The sequence below is a fragment of the Tachysurus vachellii genome, chromosome 20 (genome assembly GCF_030014155.1).
Source record: "Tachysurus vachellii isolate PV-2020 chromosome 20, HZAU_Pvac_v1, whole genome shotgun sequence".
NCBI lineage: Eukaryota > Metazoa > Chordata > Actinopteri > Siluriformes > Bagridae > Tachysurus > Tachysurus vachellii.
The window spans coordinates 12,756,045-12,772,060 of record NC_083479.1 but is presented as its reverse complement, the minus strand read 5'-3'; the positions used below and the strand labels follow the sequence as shown (position 1 = coordinate 12,772,060).

At 36.2% G+C, this 16,016-nt stretch overlaps 1 protein-coding gene across 7 annotated transcripts; it reads left to right on the top strand.

Annotated features, from left to right (window-relative positions):
* Positions 1-718: 718 nt before the first annotated feature.
* On the top strand, positions 719-15,222 carry LOC132863426 (myotonin-protein kinase). Of its 7 annotated transcripts, XM_060896226.1 has the most exons (16): positions 719-1,303; positions 1,397-1,648; positions 7,562-7,653; positions 7,757-7,840; positions 7,956-8,051; positions 8,179-8,327; positions 9,401-9,494; positions 9,631-9,828; positions 9,963-10,211; positions 10,309-10,388; positions 10,659-10,749; positions 11,088-11,227; positions 11,654-11,751; positions 12,952-13,013; positions 14,257-14,331; positions 14,871-15,222. In XM_060896226.1, the coding sequence occupies exons 2-16, from the start codon at positions 1,450-1,452 to the stop codon at positions 14,970-14,972; spliced, it is 1,809 nt and encodes a 602-aa protein (XP_060752209.1). In that variant the 5' UTR covers positions 719-1,303; positions 1,397-1,449; the 3' UTR covers positions 14,973-15,222. The 7 variants fall into 7 exon arrangements, 4 of the variants coding, with proteins under 4 accessions (XP_060752209.1, XP_060752208.1, XP_060752210.1 ...); XR_009650118.1 differs by lacking the exon at positions 14,871-15,222 and adding an exon at positions 12,558-12,627 and having other exon boundaries at positions 719-1,648; positions 14,257-14,300; XM_060896225.1 differs by having other exon boundaries at positions 719-1,648.
* The last annotated feature ends 794 nt before the right edge of the window (positions 15,223-16,016 follow it).

The following is a 16,016-nucleotide window of genomic DNA, read 5'->3' as shown; positions in this document are numbered from 1 at the left end:
CTTTTGTGAACGTATTTCCCTTGCAAATAACAACACCTTTAGGCATGCTTAGTAGCTAACACGAAACTAATTCCTTCTTTTTTACCTTTTCAAACAAACAGAAGGCTATGAAATCACCAGCTCCTTTTTTTAATCAGTTATGGATGCAAATTTAGCTATATATAACTGAATGATACTCACTTTGTATGTAACTTAATCTGATCATTTTAGAATTAAGTGTAAAGAATAAGGTAGCATTTCTATCTAATAATGATCTAAAACATTTTTTTTATATCTGATTAAAACTCCACCTTTATACTAATTTAAATTAGTCTGTTTATTATATAACATGATTATTTATAGTACAAAAACAGGAATGTGTAAAACATCAAAATTTCAACATGCTATGAAGTAAATAATAATCTAATTCTAAAAAGCTGTGAAAGAGTCACAGCATGATGCTCTCCAGTCTCATAGTGGGGGAAATAAAATGTTTTACATGCAGCAATCAAAGAGAAAGGGCAAAGTATTAATAAACAGAGAAAGAAAAAGGGAGGGGAGACAAGTTAATGTGTTGTAAAAAGTACAACAGAGGGAGGGTAACAAGTTAGGTGTGTGTGTGTGTGTGTGTGTGTGTGTGTGTGTGTGTGTGTGTGTGTGTGTGTGTGTGTGTGTGTGTGTGTGAAAGAGAGAGAGAGAGAGAGAGAGAGAGAGAGAGAGAGAGAGAGAGAGAGTGAAAGTTCTGCCCTCTGACATAATCAAGAGCAACAGCTGTTTAGGACAGACCCACCACAGGACAAAGGGTGCAGAGCTGTCAGTAGTGACAAGCTGAAAACTGGACAACTGTGATGAAGATGGGATGAAGAGCAGGGAAGCATGCATCTATATTAAAAAGTGAGTCACATTACATATGTGGTTTTCAGGAAGGGAATAGAACAGGAAACCCTCATGCAAATAGGAAGTTCTAGATGGACATTTAGAAGAGGAACTCTTACAATGAAAAATAAATGAAACCAAACACACAGTACCTGAGAGATAGGGAGAGAGAGAGAGAGAGAGAGAGAGAGAGAGAGAGAGAGAGAGAGAGAGAGAGAGGAAACAAGGGGGAGGGAGTCACACACCAAAAAAGGGCTTGAGCCAGAGCTGGAATCAATGCTTACTGGACAAACGGGAGACGCCACAGGAGAAGAATAAGGCAACAACAGCAAATGGTGCAAGAGAGAGAGAGAGAGAGAGAGAGAGAGAGAGAGAGAGAGAGAGAGAGAGAGAGAGAGAGAGAGAGTTGTGAGGGGCATGAAAAACAACAGGGCAAACTAAAGACTGGGTAAGTGTATTAAGTATGTGCAGTATGTTTTGAGGTAAGTGGTAGTGTACATATTTATAAGGCTGGGTGAAAAGGGAGTGTCTTTTATATGAGGCTATGGAATAGAGCTGCAGCTGAGCACATACTGTAAGCTGTGGTGTGCCACTATGTCCACGGGCCCCGGGTCCCGAGAGGCCCCTCTGTCCAGAGAGAAGATGCTGAAGGAGCCTGGTGTGACAGTGGGGAGCTCGGTTCATAGTCCTGTGGGACTTCAGACGTTACTTGACCTGCTGGTTGGAGTCTACGAGGAGTTCCAGTGTTCCGATACGACCAGAGATAGATACATCAGACGCTTCCTGCAGTGGGGTCAGTAGTGCTGCCTCTGTGTGTGTGTGTGTGTGTGTGTGTGTGTGTGTGTGTGTGTGTGTGTGTGTGTATGTGTGTGTGTGTGTTTTGTTGCTTGGTAAGTGTGTTGAGCTCCAGTGGGCTCAGGAAGGATGTAGCTGGGAGGTGAACTTGAACACAAGGTCATGAAAGGGAACACTGTTCTGAGTTGATGAAGTCATGTGATAGAGAATATTTCAAAGTTACTAAGTGTCCCAGAACTTATCAAATTATCAAAAAACTCTTTATCTGTGTGTTAACTGTGTTTAACTTGTTTGTGTGTGTGTTTGTGTTGGATGGGGGCAATGTTTTTAAAATCGTTGTCATGATAAAATATCCTCACAAGGATCTTACAATTTTGACTCATCCATGCAAAGAAAACTGTTGTCAAAAAGCTGCTATTAATATAAAACCTGAAAGAGACAGATGTTTCCTGTTGGATGGTGAGGTTAAGGTTAGGATGGGTTTTAATGTAGGCATAGCATTAATAATAACACATTAACAATTAGGTTCTCACTGTGCTAAGTAGCTAAAGAAACAAAAACTACCCAGAGATTTAAACTAAAGTGCCAACTGGTTTATGACAAAATTAGGTGCCCCTGCCACATCCATTTGTGCCCCCTAGATACACAAAAACACACTACTCCGGTCATTCCGTACATGGAGGTCTGTTGGCCATGACTTTATGAGTTCATGAGGGAGAAGCAGCAGATATAGCCAGAATAAACACACACAGGAACAGGCACAGGAACACACTTGTCCTCAAACACTCTCGGGTACTGTTATGCTCTACATGTACAGTCAATATAGGCGCTTGTAAAGACACTTTAAACAATGATATGGATGACTGCATGTGTGTGCGTATTTAAAAGATGGCACAATGCCAGAACTGCTGAATCACTGGATATCTAACAGGTGCTAGAATATCAGTGGCCACTGGACATTACAAAGCCCCAACAGAGGCTGAGTTATTTTTGCTTAAGTTACAACTGAGTCTCCGGCTCCCACATAGTGTCAGCTGCCAGTATATAGCCAGTCACCCAATAGGCTTAGGAAAACTTGTTTAGGTATGTCATGAATAGAGGGAAGCGCAAGCAGGATTAATTGGAATTGTATCTGTTACAGATATATTTCAAATTATATGTTCCACAGAAGAGAAGTGGTAAACAGGAGGAAGGGTGTGGAGTGACTCTCAACTTTTCACAAGCATGAAAAGGCCTCAACATCAGCATCATGTCTTTGTCACTGCCCCAATGAAGAAACTGATTGGCTATGGCTATTAGGATAAGTGCTCTGGTTAGAGAACTATCAAAAAATGTTTATTGCTCTGTATTTGCAAGGCTATAAGAATGGTTTATGAAGAGTAGCATGTTTTATAGCAGATGTGAATAGGAACATTACTGTAGCACATCTTGTGTTGTTCAGCTTTATACACAATAGTGAAAGTTCAAGCATTATTCGTTTAGTTTATATTAATATTGCACACCTGCAACTTTGAATTTAAGTTAAAGTAAAAAAGTGTAAAGTCTACAAGAGAGATTCGCAAAAATGCAATAAACCACTAACTTATTTTATTTACTCATGGTAAACCAGGGAATGTGGGGAAACAATAGCTAAGGCTAACCAACAGCTTCATACCTAATCTTTCAAATATTAGTTAGCATGATTTTAGTTATGCTAAATGCTGGCTGTCACAATACAAACTGTCTTGATAATACAAATAAAAAGTGACAAATTTGATATAACAGAGAAATGTGGTGTTTAAAAATGTAGTTGAAAGAGTTTTCTATTAAAATGTAGTACTGGATAAAAGAAAAAATCAGATAAATATATACAAATAGAAATTTTGTACAAAATTGTACAAATATATACAAATAGAAAATCACTGCATGTATCATGATCATAGATCATATATCTGCATAGTCTTGATCCTGCTGGTGATTAAATTAAATCTAAGCATTTATTTCAGCATAATTTCTTTCTGTAGTTACAAAAGAAATAAATTTATTATACATATACATGTGCTTCTCTCATATTGTAGGTACAGACCATTTTCTTTTTATAAGTCAATAAGAATTCACTTACATGTATACACATCACTCATACAGACTGTGTGTGTGTGTGTGTGTGTGTGTGTGTGTGTGTGGTGTGTGTGTGTATTAGCTAAGTGATAAAAAACATTGGTGCAAATTGTGTCTCAGTAAATTTAGTACATGGTGTAAAACATCACCACTCATTCAATTATTGATTAGAAATGGGTTATTTTTTCCAGCAGGGATTTGGGCAAGTACATAACTTTTTTTAATCTATATGCTCATGAGTGACTCATGCCATACTTCTCATGTTTGATCAGAAATCATTACTCACTTCTCTTCTCATGCAATAAATGCAATCAGGTTGCTGTATATCTTAGCAACAGCCATAACATAAAACAACACTGTGAGGACCTGTCATAGATTAAACCCTTCTCTTCTATACAGTTGTTTTCTTTCCAGCTAATAATCTTGAACATTTCCTAAAATTATATTACTATTCCCATTTTCTGCATTGTTTCTTGAAACTTTACCTACTCACTTTTTAAACAGCTTGCCATCAACCAACATCCTGAATATTATCATTATCAATACAATCATTACGACATATCAGCAAAGTAGCAAGAAAATATTTTGAACAATTAACCAAACATGTACAGCATTGCCTTTACACATTGTCACATTTCAGGTGGGTTTTCTGTGCTACTGAATCACAGTGTAATTTCTTCTTAAAGTTGTACATGATTTCTGATTAGCTAGCACTGCATATTTGTTTTTGTTTCCCTTAGGTAGCTCAGCTCAGCTCAAGACTTCTCTTGTCTAGCTGTTGTTCAATCTCTAGTTTTTTAGACTAGTTTAAACCATTTAAGTGCTTAATAATACTGTATTGAACTGGTATCATCATTTCTAAGCATTATTCTGGGTCTTTAAGAGTCCCTTGAGGGAAGGGCCTCTTTCTCAACACCATCTCTGCAGGAAGTTGAGGCACAGTTAAAATGTATATGAAAACATTTCCACAGTGCTTTGCTAAAATATATATTTAATTCATTTTATTTGTATAGTGATATTAACAATGCTTATTGTCACAATGTAGCTACACAGAACTTTATAATAATTCAACATATAAATTACATTAAATTTTTATTTATTCCTAATAAGCAAGCCAGAGGTTGACAGTGGCAACGAAAAATTATGATAGTGATGATTCCATTGATATTGATGACAGAGATGATTCCAGTCTCACAAGTGAACCTATCCTCATCTGGGTGACAACCAGTGTGAATATAAAATAACTGAACTTCTATATCTGTGTACTATATGATAAAAAATGTACAACTAGTAAGTTAATTTCAGTTATAACATGAAGTATATCTTGTTGAAATGATCAACTGTTCACTGATATACAGTACAGTAGACTTGAGAGCAAAACTGTTGTCAATTGCAGTCTAAAGCCATCTCCATGGTTTGTAAGTGGTAAAGTTCAAAGTAATCCCATGTAGTAATAGTTCATAGTAATCCCATCCTCCGCAGTAGTGAGTGGCCTCCAAGTGATGAAAACCCAGACCATAAGTTGAGCATCAGGATGAGTCATGCAGGTTTCGAGAACAGAAGCAGTCACGATCAGTGGAATCTTAGGAGTAATGAAGCTTGACAAAGAAGGAGATGTGTGTGGTTTCCTAAAGTTGATGTCTCAGAGTAGGCTAGGGATAGAAAACCTGTTTTACATAAGGAATCAAATATAATGGAATCCTGTAGTGTTTCTACAGTGATTTGCCAAAAATTGGTTCTCATCAAGTTTTTTTTAATGAATAATATATTGTACATTTTAACCATTTATATTAAAATTTAATGTTGCGGTATGTCCACTGCAAAATTTCTTTTATTATTTATGTTAAATAATGTGTAAACGGATCTCTCTTTTTCTCAATGTAGAGTTCTTTTCTAATCATACACCTCTCTGTAAATAAGCTATTACAGAATTAATCAACACTTTCTTACCAAACACATTTGAGAATTCAACAGACATCATATAATTAATAATTAGTAGATGTCCCAAAGCTTTATCTGGGCAGGACACAGGACAGGTCAGTTTTCTGCTTGTTGATGTCTCAGCCTCTTTTTGCAAAAGGCAAAAACAGCACAGAGGGTCTACTTGTTAAATTTTAAGCAAAGTAAAAAGATAAGCATTATGAAACACTTGTGCTTTGTACAAAGTTCAAAGTACGACTACGTTACATAAGTATCAAGTCATTACTACAACACCTTTAAATCACTTTCTAAACACCTCTGGCTATGGGAGTGGTGGAATTGTGTAGACTTTATCCAAAACATTCTTTCTTTCTATTCCAAACCCCCCCTTACCCTCTCTGTGTTATCTCATCTTCTCTTTAATGAAACCGTTCTCAGTTTATCTCTCTTTCTTAAACTTAGTTTAACTTGTCTATATCCAAAATCTCTTCCATTCTCTCTACCCATGATATGAGGTTTCTCCCACTGTTCTCCTGCGTCAGTTACTATTGTGAGAAGTGTTTGGGACATGGGAGAAACACTTCTGGAAACTTCTTTCCACTAAAACAGTTTACACTGTTGCCTTGCTCTCACATTCCTCTCATGTATGTGTGTGTCTGTGTGTATGAGTCTACGATCCAAGGCACTGGAAAAACTTGCCTTAAAAAAGTCTTAGGCAGTGCAACCTATTCTTAGTATCATCTGTTCTATTTCTGAACACATCTTTCTTAAAGAGAAACCATTTTGCCTTATGCTTGACTCTTAGTGAGAAATGAGCTTATCTATTACCTGCAAGTTAGGCTTCATCAAATAAGCCACTGGGGGAAAAAAAGAATGCATTTTATTTTCAGCCATCATTGATCATTGGATTGATGTCTGAAATACCTTACAAGTGCATATCATTCTATAATGCTTGCTAAGTAAAAAGATTCCAAAGATTAATTTTTCAAAATTAAAGTATTTCAGCAGGACTGTAAATGTGGTGCAACATGCAGATGTCTGATTTATCATTTCTGGTTCCTCTTGTCACTTCCTAGAATGCATTCACAGGTCATTAAATATTTGGAAAACTTGCACAAAAGTTATTGCTGGGAAATGAACTCTGTCCAAAGCACAGAGTAGTAGTGCAGTTATCTTGTCTTATGGCAAAAGCTTGTATGGAAAGTTGTTGGTAGTTTGTTTGGTTTAGTTTTGATACATATATTTTAAAATGAATTTTAAATAAAAATCAAACAAATTTCCCATCCAGGTTTTTAGATATGGGTAGCCAACTGGGGCAATCACATGATAATATATGGGTTTGTCACCCATAAATTCTGTTATAAATTAACTTGTAATAAATTTTATAGTAGTTTGAAAATTACTTTTAATAATGCTGAGATTTAAATGAGATATGAAGGAACATGAGATATACAGTATATGATTCGTTTAATCTGCTTCTATTATATACATACTGTTTATAATTTGAATGCATTTTTTAATTCTGATTGCCCAGAATAACACTAGCTTTGGCAGTAATATAACCCATAAATAAAATAACCCATTTATTTTTGTCTGTTAATAAGTGAAATTAGTTTCAGCTGTTATAATGTAATAGCAGGAACAAACTTTTAGAAAATAAAGCCATAAATAATTGTAATAATTGGTAAACCACTATAGAATAAAGTGGGGTCATACCACCCTATAGTTATTTTACAAAAGAAACCCCTTTTGTGTTGTTTTCCTTACATGGACTTGTTGGGGATTAGTTTAATAGACTTTTTTAAATTATGTCAGTCATGTGCCCAAAACCCTGCAATTTACATTATATTATAGACATTATAGACATTATAACACTCCTCTTATCCAATCATAGCGGAACCTCTGGTGAGCCAAGTGAAGAAGACCCGCATAAAAAGGGATGATTTCAACATCTTAAAGGTGATTGGCCGGGGGACCTTCAGTGAGGTACAGAATTTGAGACACTGATTTTTTTATTGTATAATACACAGTGTAATTTTGCCAAATCTAGTGAATGTGAACATATGATTATATAGTTGGGTTGTTACAGGTCGCTGTGGCTAGAATGCACAATTCTCAACAGGTCTATGCGCTGAAGATAATGAACAAATGGGACATGCTGAAGCGTGGAGAGGTAAAACGTAACACTTTACGTAGCCTTTTGTGTGGTCTATTCATTTTACTGTAGTATCACATCATTAAGTATTTCACTCCCTGTGCTTTATTTTCTTCTCTATCGTTATGTTCAGACAGCATGCTATCAGGAGGAAAGGGAGGTTTTGCTAAAAGGGGATCGTCGCTGGATCACAGAGTTGCACTATGCCTTCCAAGATGACAATTACCTTGTATGCTTAGCTATAAATCACACTTTCCATCTACTGAACATTTCTGCTGGATCTTTTCAAATATATTAATTGTCACGAAACACACTGTATATAAATGATGTGTTTTCTGTGTTTTTCTTTGTATTAGTACTTAGCAATGGATTACTATGTTGGTGGAGACTTGCTGACATTGCTTAGTAAATTTGGTGACCATATTCCAGAAGACATGGCTCAGTTTTACTTGGCAGAGATGGTGATGGCTATTGACTCAGTCCACAGACTGGGCTATGTCCACAGGTATATTTGGATTTGTTTTGTTTTGGTTTGTAAAGTTCAGTGGTGTATCTTGGATGTCTGTGGCATACCCAGGATTTGAATTTAAAATTTGATGACTGAAAAACTTGAGATAGTACTCGAAACTTGAAACTTGAAATCACTGTTCATGTTAATGACTTGTTTTAAAGATGTAAGTAGTTTACTGATAAATTGCTGAAAAGTAAATAAATAAATAAAAATATATAAATTATGAAGTACCTGTGTTTAAATTTACATTTCGTGTGTATACTATAAATGTTTCAGCTGTTTATTTGCCTGCCATTACAGTAAGGCTCTGTTTACCTGTAGCACCTTATAACACCTTAAATCTGTCATATTTATCAGTGGCAAAATATTTAGACTGGATATAAAAGTCTACAAACCCTTGTTAAAATTTCCACATAAGATGGTGTTTCCACCACCATGCTCAACTGTAGATACAATGTTCTTTGGGTGACATTGGGTGGCTGATGTTTTTCTCGAAACATATATTAGAATTAGTTCTGCCTTGATTTCATCACACCATAACACATCTCATGTTTTGTGAAATGTTAGGTAGACCACTGTGTTTCACAGCTTCCATCAAGCTAGCCACTCAACCCCGTAACCTATAGAAATTGTCACATGAAGAGACTGACCAATGCTCACCAGATTTTCCTGCTGCTCCTTTAATGTTGCTGTAGGTCTCCCTGAAAAGTTTTTGCATTTTCACTTTGGCAATTTTGGAGGGATCTCCTCTGTCTAATGTCATTGTGGTGCTCTGTTTTCTCCACTTGTTAATGTTGACCTCACAATGTTCCATGGTATGTTCCGTCTAATGTTTTTGAAATTAATTTGTACCTTTATCCTGATTGATACATTTTGACTATGAGATCCCATGCATGCTTTGTAAGCTCTTTGCACATCATGGCTTCTGCAGTTGGATGAAACAATTTTTTATAAGGGATGTGTAGACTTTTAATATCCACTGAATATCAGTCAAGCCCCAGTGTGTAGTGTTATGTTTGGATGTATAAGGATGTTGTGTGGTATTAAATCTGTACTCTTTCCTCTAGAGATGTAAAGCCTGATAACATTCTGCTAACAGCAGATGGACATGTGCGACTGGGGGACTTTGGGTCATGTTTAAGACTGCATGATGATGGCTTGGTAGGGTCACAATAGTGCTTTATCCATAACCTGTTAAAATCATCTGGCCACCTCTGTTCTGTCTTTTGAGATGACTTAATAAATGTGTGTGAGTAAAGAGGAGACATGTGTCTGAATGTACAGTATGTGTGTGCAGATTCACTCCTCACTGGCTGTTGGTACTCCAGACTACCTGTCTCCCGAGATCTTGCGAGCAGTAGAAGGTGGTGGAGGCTATGGCATAGAGTGTGACTGGTGGGCTCTTGGTGTGTGTGCATATGAAATGCTACTGGGGACCACACCTTTCTATGCAGAGTCATTGTCTGAAACCTATGCAAAAATAATCCACTTTCAGGTAAATGGAGAGATGAGACATTGCTAGGAGAGATATTAATGCACAGCAAGTCTTATTCAACAGTTCATAAGTACTAGAAGAGAACTGGAATTAGTGTATTATAATGGCTTGTGTGTGTATTTGTGTCTCTACAGGATTATTTTGAGTTCCCTGCATCTGCTGTGGAGATTTCAGAGGAGGCACGTGCCCTCATCACAGGTTTGCTATGTGACAGGAATGAGAGGCTGGGTAGAAATGGCTCTGCAGATTTCCGGAGTCATCCTTTCTTCAGTGGGCTCGAGTGGAGTGTCCTGCACCAGTTGCCTGCTCCCTATCGGCCTGAAGTCTCCAATGCTACAGATACTTCCAACTTTGATGTGCTGGATGACTGCCTCAGTGAAACAGTACAAAAATATCCACTGTATTTAGTAATATTTTAGTGTCAGACTATGGTTACTGGGATCTTATGATTATGCCTGTGTGTGCCCATATGTTTTATAGGAGACTCTGACTGATGTAATGGACAGAGCACCTAGAGGAATTCACCTAGCATTTGTTGGATACTCTTATACAGCTACCAGGTGATAAGTTACTGTAATAATATTCATTTGATTCATTATTGATAATGAATACATCATATGTTTTTTTCTTCTTTATTATTTATTTGTTAAGTTTACATTTGTTAAGGTGTTACATTATTGAAAGAGAAGAGCTTTTGCAACCTAATGAAGATTCAAGCAAACAATAAATAGTTAATAGTTAAATAAATAAACAGTTACACTTTTTCCACATCACTGTCATCTTCTACGGGGAATGTGAGCTTCTTTTATTCTTTCATTTTTCTCTTACAGAGAAACAGGTGCTGTGGACCGCAGCCAAGACATCATGATGGAGATTGACCAGCAGCCAGTGCTTGAGTCTCTGTACCTGCCGGAGAAACTGGTACAAGAAAACAACATCAGCAGTGACATTAGTCTAGTCATATATAATTTCACCTTCACATCTTGACTTTTAAACTTTGCAACACAAAAACACTGTGATAATGATTAAAAACACACAAACAATTGTAAATATTTTATATGAAATGGTATATAAAAATAGAAGTAGACTATAGGTCATATCTGAGCACCACTTTGACCTAGAGTGGGTATATATATGTAATATTATTCATTGAATTACCTGTGTTACCTGCACTTGGATGCCACAAACTTAAGATAAGATAAGATAAGTTATACCTTTATTCGTCTCACAATGGTGAAACTTATTTTTTAATATCTCAGAATCAAGTGTGGCAGCTCAGGGAGCCTCATGAGGTGTCAACACAGACAGATTTTTCCCTGGCCCTTGAACACAGTACTGTAGAGCCATCAACCACACCAGATACAGAACAGAACAACACCCAACTCCAGGAGCTGCAGAGGTAAACTACCCATCCCACTGTCCCTGCTTTGCATACCTGTCTGCTCCTTGTCTGCCCTACTTTTCTCTCTAACCCATTGCCTTACAAACCACAGTGCTCTTCCTGGCCCACTGACCTGCTTGTATAAAGGCTAAAAATACATGAATATACTTGTGGGCCTTAACAGGTGCTTGCATACTTTTGTCAAACCTGAGAATATTTTAAGATATACATATTATTCCAAGATATACATATTATTATTACATATCATACAAATGTTACAAGAGTGTTTAATCAAGATCTTATCCATGTGCGTGGACCAGAGACCACATCTTTATCCTCCAACCTCTCCAACCTACCTATCTTCAATACCAGTTATTTAAATTTTGATTGCAATTTGCTGTTATTATTCTACTCCAGTCCTAACTGAAGACCTTGTTCTCTCAGGCAACTGAGTGAGGCTGAGCAAAGAAACAGTGACCTGAAACAAGAAGTACAAACCCTTCATGACGTGATCCACAGACTCAAGGTCCAGCAGGACAAAGGCAAGAAACAAAGCTATAACCCATAAAACAAGCTGAGAATGTTACATAATTTAAAGAAAAGCTGGTTATTTAGTTTAGTTTAGAATTAGTTGCTTGAGCATGTTTATAAAAGGATAAACAGGATCACTGAAGAAGTTCTAGTACTAATCATAAGGTTAGGCCATTTTATACAGTCTGTGTACAAGATTCTAATAATTCAACTGAAGCAAAGTAAAAAATGGTTCTTTGTCAGTACATTATTTTAAAACAGTTTTTGTCTGAATCACTGCTGGAAGTCTGAATCACTAACTGAGAAACGTAATCACATTATACCAGTAGAATCAGTTAAAGATTGCTAAAAAAAAAAAGTAATGACACAAACAACCCATATGGAATGGAAATGCTGAATAATTTTGGAAACTTAATGTTGGGCCTCTTTGTTTAGCCTATGACTGCCAATGTCTCACGTTGCTCTATTGCAGGGTCCATGAAATTTACTGTATTTTCTCTGTCAAATAGCAATAACAGTGGCCATTCCTTGTTTTTAGATCTGTGATGTAATATAATGTTTTTAAAGGTGTTTTTTAATGAAAACCCTTACACAACAAGTGAAACTTTCATTCTGTAGTTCCAAAAAAGTCTTCTGTTTAATTATATCTAGTTAAATTATAATTTGGAACTGTTTTATGCTCAAAATAGTTGCTGAAGGGTATTAGATGGACATAAACCAACTCACCAACACACAATAACAGTAGAGCTCATTGTTATGCCATAAATGTTTATGTTTAAGCCTTAACCCAGAGAACAGTTATAATTGTGTCATCCAGGAATAGGCCACTGCGAGGTCTACACCAGCACATGCCAATCAAAGAGTGTGTGAAGCAGCTCCTCACCCAGGTCATGTGACTAGAATGCAGAGCACTGAACTACCTCTCACTGCCTCCTACTTTCACACCAACAAGCTATTCATCAAGAAATGAACCCTACAGTATCTTCTTACACTTTACATGTGCGAAACAGGCACCAAGCTCTCACTTTCCATTGTGCATGCCACTGGACACAGGCATGAAAAAGCATGACCTTTCTCCTGTTGTGTGGCTTAGTGGCCTGTGCATTCCTCTCTAAAGTGTAGTACCTAGTCATGTAAGAAGGACACTTGTATATATGTGTGTTTCCATTTTCCACAGGACTGCACTAATGGCTTTTTTCATCTGATCACAGAACTGTGTATGTGCCCATCACCTGTCTTTCTGCCTGCCTGCTGTTTGGAGCCTTTCAGGGATGTAAGCCTGCCTCTTAGCTTCCTTTCTCTGCTTTTGTGTGAATGGAGCAGTACCATCTGTTTAAAATACAATATTAAAAATGGCTTTTACAACAATGTCCGAAAGTATACCTGAACTCAAATACTAACTCTTCTTGGAAGATTGAATACATTTGTAAGGAACGATAGACTCGGTTTCAGGTTATTTTTTCCATTTAAAACACAACTTTATTACTAATTCTCTGAAAAACTACTGCAGGGATTAATACATATGAATGTAGTCATAGAAATTGTTTACTAAAATAGTCAGCTAGCTAAATCTTTAAAGAACATTCACAGTTGTTTGGCTAATATTAAACAAATCACTGAGAAAATGACATTACCAATCAAGACTAAAAAACTAAATTTGTAGTTTCTTGTAACAAAAGGAAGTTAATTTAATATCAGAGAACAAGACAGGTACATTTATGCTAATTATACAATACGTTACAGCATAGTTGTACATTAGCAAAAATGCTACAGTCAGACTGATTAATTTTAGTTTCAAATTTCACCATTTATACATTTTTTATAAATAACATAAGACTCTGGATTTGTTGGATTTTTTCTTATTTTTGAGACTTTTCTTATTTTTGAGAATGTTTCCAATGCTTTCACTGACAGAACTGATAGAACTGACAGAACACATTAAGTCCATTTTGATTTTTTACAGGACTTGTTTTTGAGTTATAAGGTTTGGAATAAACCTTTTTTATTCAAGTTACCAATCAAATGGGCTGAGAACTATGAAAGCTCAATATTAAATTTAATAACTTTGATAATGGTGATTTTCCTTAATGTAACTTAATACAAGAAAATCACAGACTCCCTGACTGAGCTTCACAGACCCCTAGAGGCCTTGGCCACACTTTGACAATCTCTGGATTGTAAACTTTAGGGAGTAGTATAGACACTGGAAAAGGACACATGTATTTCCAATGCATATGCACAGATACTGATACTGAAACTGATGTTTAGTATAAAAACATTTTAGTAGTTTATTGTTGTTGTTTTAAACATACTAAACAATTTATGATTTTAGGTATAAAATCAGTGGTACTTTAAACTGTGAATTGCTTATGAAACATTTTGAAACATAAGGAACGCTTTAAAAGAGTAAACAAAGCAAGTGCTAACCCTGAAGCCAATATATATCCTCATCGTGCTTCACAATACTGTTCTGTACACTACTTTCCATGCCTGATCTGGTGACCTAATGTTTGCAGAATTCATCAGTGCCCCCTGCCTGCCATTACCCACTAGTGAGGCCTCTGCTGCGCCACCTGCTGCTCTTCCACAGGGTGAGTAGTAAGATCTCATCTACTCTTTGCCTTCACACACTGACCACTAATTCCAAGAATTGATATCAAATAGAAGAGCTAAAAATCTAATGTATATCTAAAATCTATCATAAGTCGTATGAAAGGAGCACACAAGGTACACAGCATGCTTGAAATCTAATTCTCAGGCTGCTGAACAAACAAACATTAATTCAGAGACATTTTATTCAGAGACATTTTTAGGTGATATAGTTTTGCTCCTGTGTAATTACCTGACATGGCTGTCATTAATAGGCTGCATGTATATATACCATCTGGACTAAAAAAAATTAGTCTCTGCCTCAATTCTTTATCCATTCTTTGTATTTGTCTTAAGACAAGTTTGTGGTGCTGGTGTGCTTGGTTCCACAAAAAAATCTAAATATGCAGTTTAAATATTGTGTGTGCCAAAAGGAATACCATATATTGATATATTTTTATCTTTAAAATATAAAGCCTTTCTCTGTATGTACCCACATGTATATAGCTGCCATTGGCAAACATCTTTCCCTGTCTCTCAGGTACGTTTGCCACAGGTGAAGACTGAGTCGTATCTGCTGGTGTGTGCAGCAAGCAGAGAACTCCAGATGTGGGAGTGCTTCTGCAGTTTTGAGCTCTCCTGAGTGCTACTGTGTGAAAAACTGATCTCGGGTTTACTGTGTGGGTTCAGCATAATAGTCTGATGTTCTCAGTGTGTTTGTATAATTCAGTCTATAAAACTCTCCATACTAATCTACACCACACTGCTGACAGCCACTCTGTCATTAACACCATTCAGGAGTACTGTATTTGCAACTGGGGTTCATTCAGTAACAATCAGCAAGCTTAATTTCTTAATGTTTACTTTATAGACCTCATTGATTGCAGGTTCATGCAGGCTGACACTTGATTGCACTTGTTATTGAAAAATGGGTTTATGGTCTTTTGGTTTGTATGATTCTCCTTTGTATACACACTTAAGCTTTTGGAAAGTAATTTAAAACAAGTGCCTTCTGATATATCAAGTTTGTGTGTCAGGCACTGACACTAACACATTCACATTAGCTTAAGTTACAGACAAAAAATAAATAGGAGCGGACATATAGAAAGACCACTGAATCCCAGGTGTGCTGTTATAATGCACTGTGTACTGAAAAGATTTTATTATCTTTTGTACAAAGAAAGTATTAAATCTATTGCACATTTTAAAGCTATAAATGTTAGCTAAATATTACATATTTATTTCAGGACTACTAAAGTTTATATGTCCATAAAATGCTTGACTGAATAATTGCTGTTTATGGTGTGGCAAAAGCATTATTATATCTTTATAAAGGTATTAATGGAGATTTTTTTTTTTATCAAAAAATAAAAACTGTGTGCATCCAAGATCATTTATGTTCACTTTCACTTTGTTAATTGTAATGCATTGTTTTGGGCCGGAACAGTTTAGATTAATTATCTGGATAATATTTTGAGATTTTCGGTATGGAATTTTGGATCTTGGATCCCAAAACTTCTCAAGAATTATGTTTATTAAAATACAAACATTATTAGCACATATAAAAATATTAACCAAGGTAAAGATTATATTAACTGTACAGCCATAACATACAGGCATGAACATGACATCTTAAAAGTATGAGAATTAAAAGTTTTAAAGATGGAAAACAGTTGTAAGATCTGAT

Bases quoted from the DNA above. Each gene is read 5' to 3' on its own strand.
- LOC132863426 (XM_060896226.1), top strand. From the start codon at position 1,450: ATGTCCACGGGCCCCGGGTCCCGAGAGGCCCCTCTGTCCAGAGAGAAG. The intron at 9,829-9,962 runs GTAAATGGAGAG...GTGTCTCTACAG, and splicing joins CAAAAATAATCCACTTTCAG to GATTATTTTGAGTTCCCTGC. The intron at 10,750-11,087 runs GTACAAGAAAAC...TTAATATCTCAG, and splicing joins TGTACCTGCCGGAGAAACTG to AATCAAGTGTGGCAGCTCAG.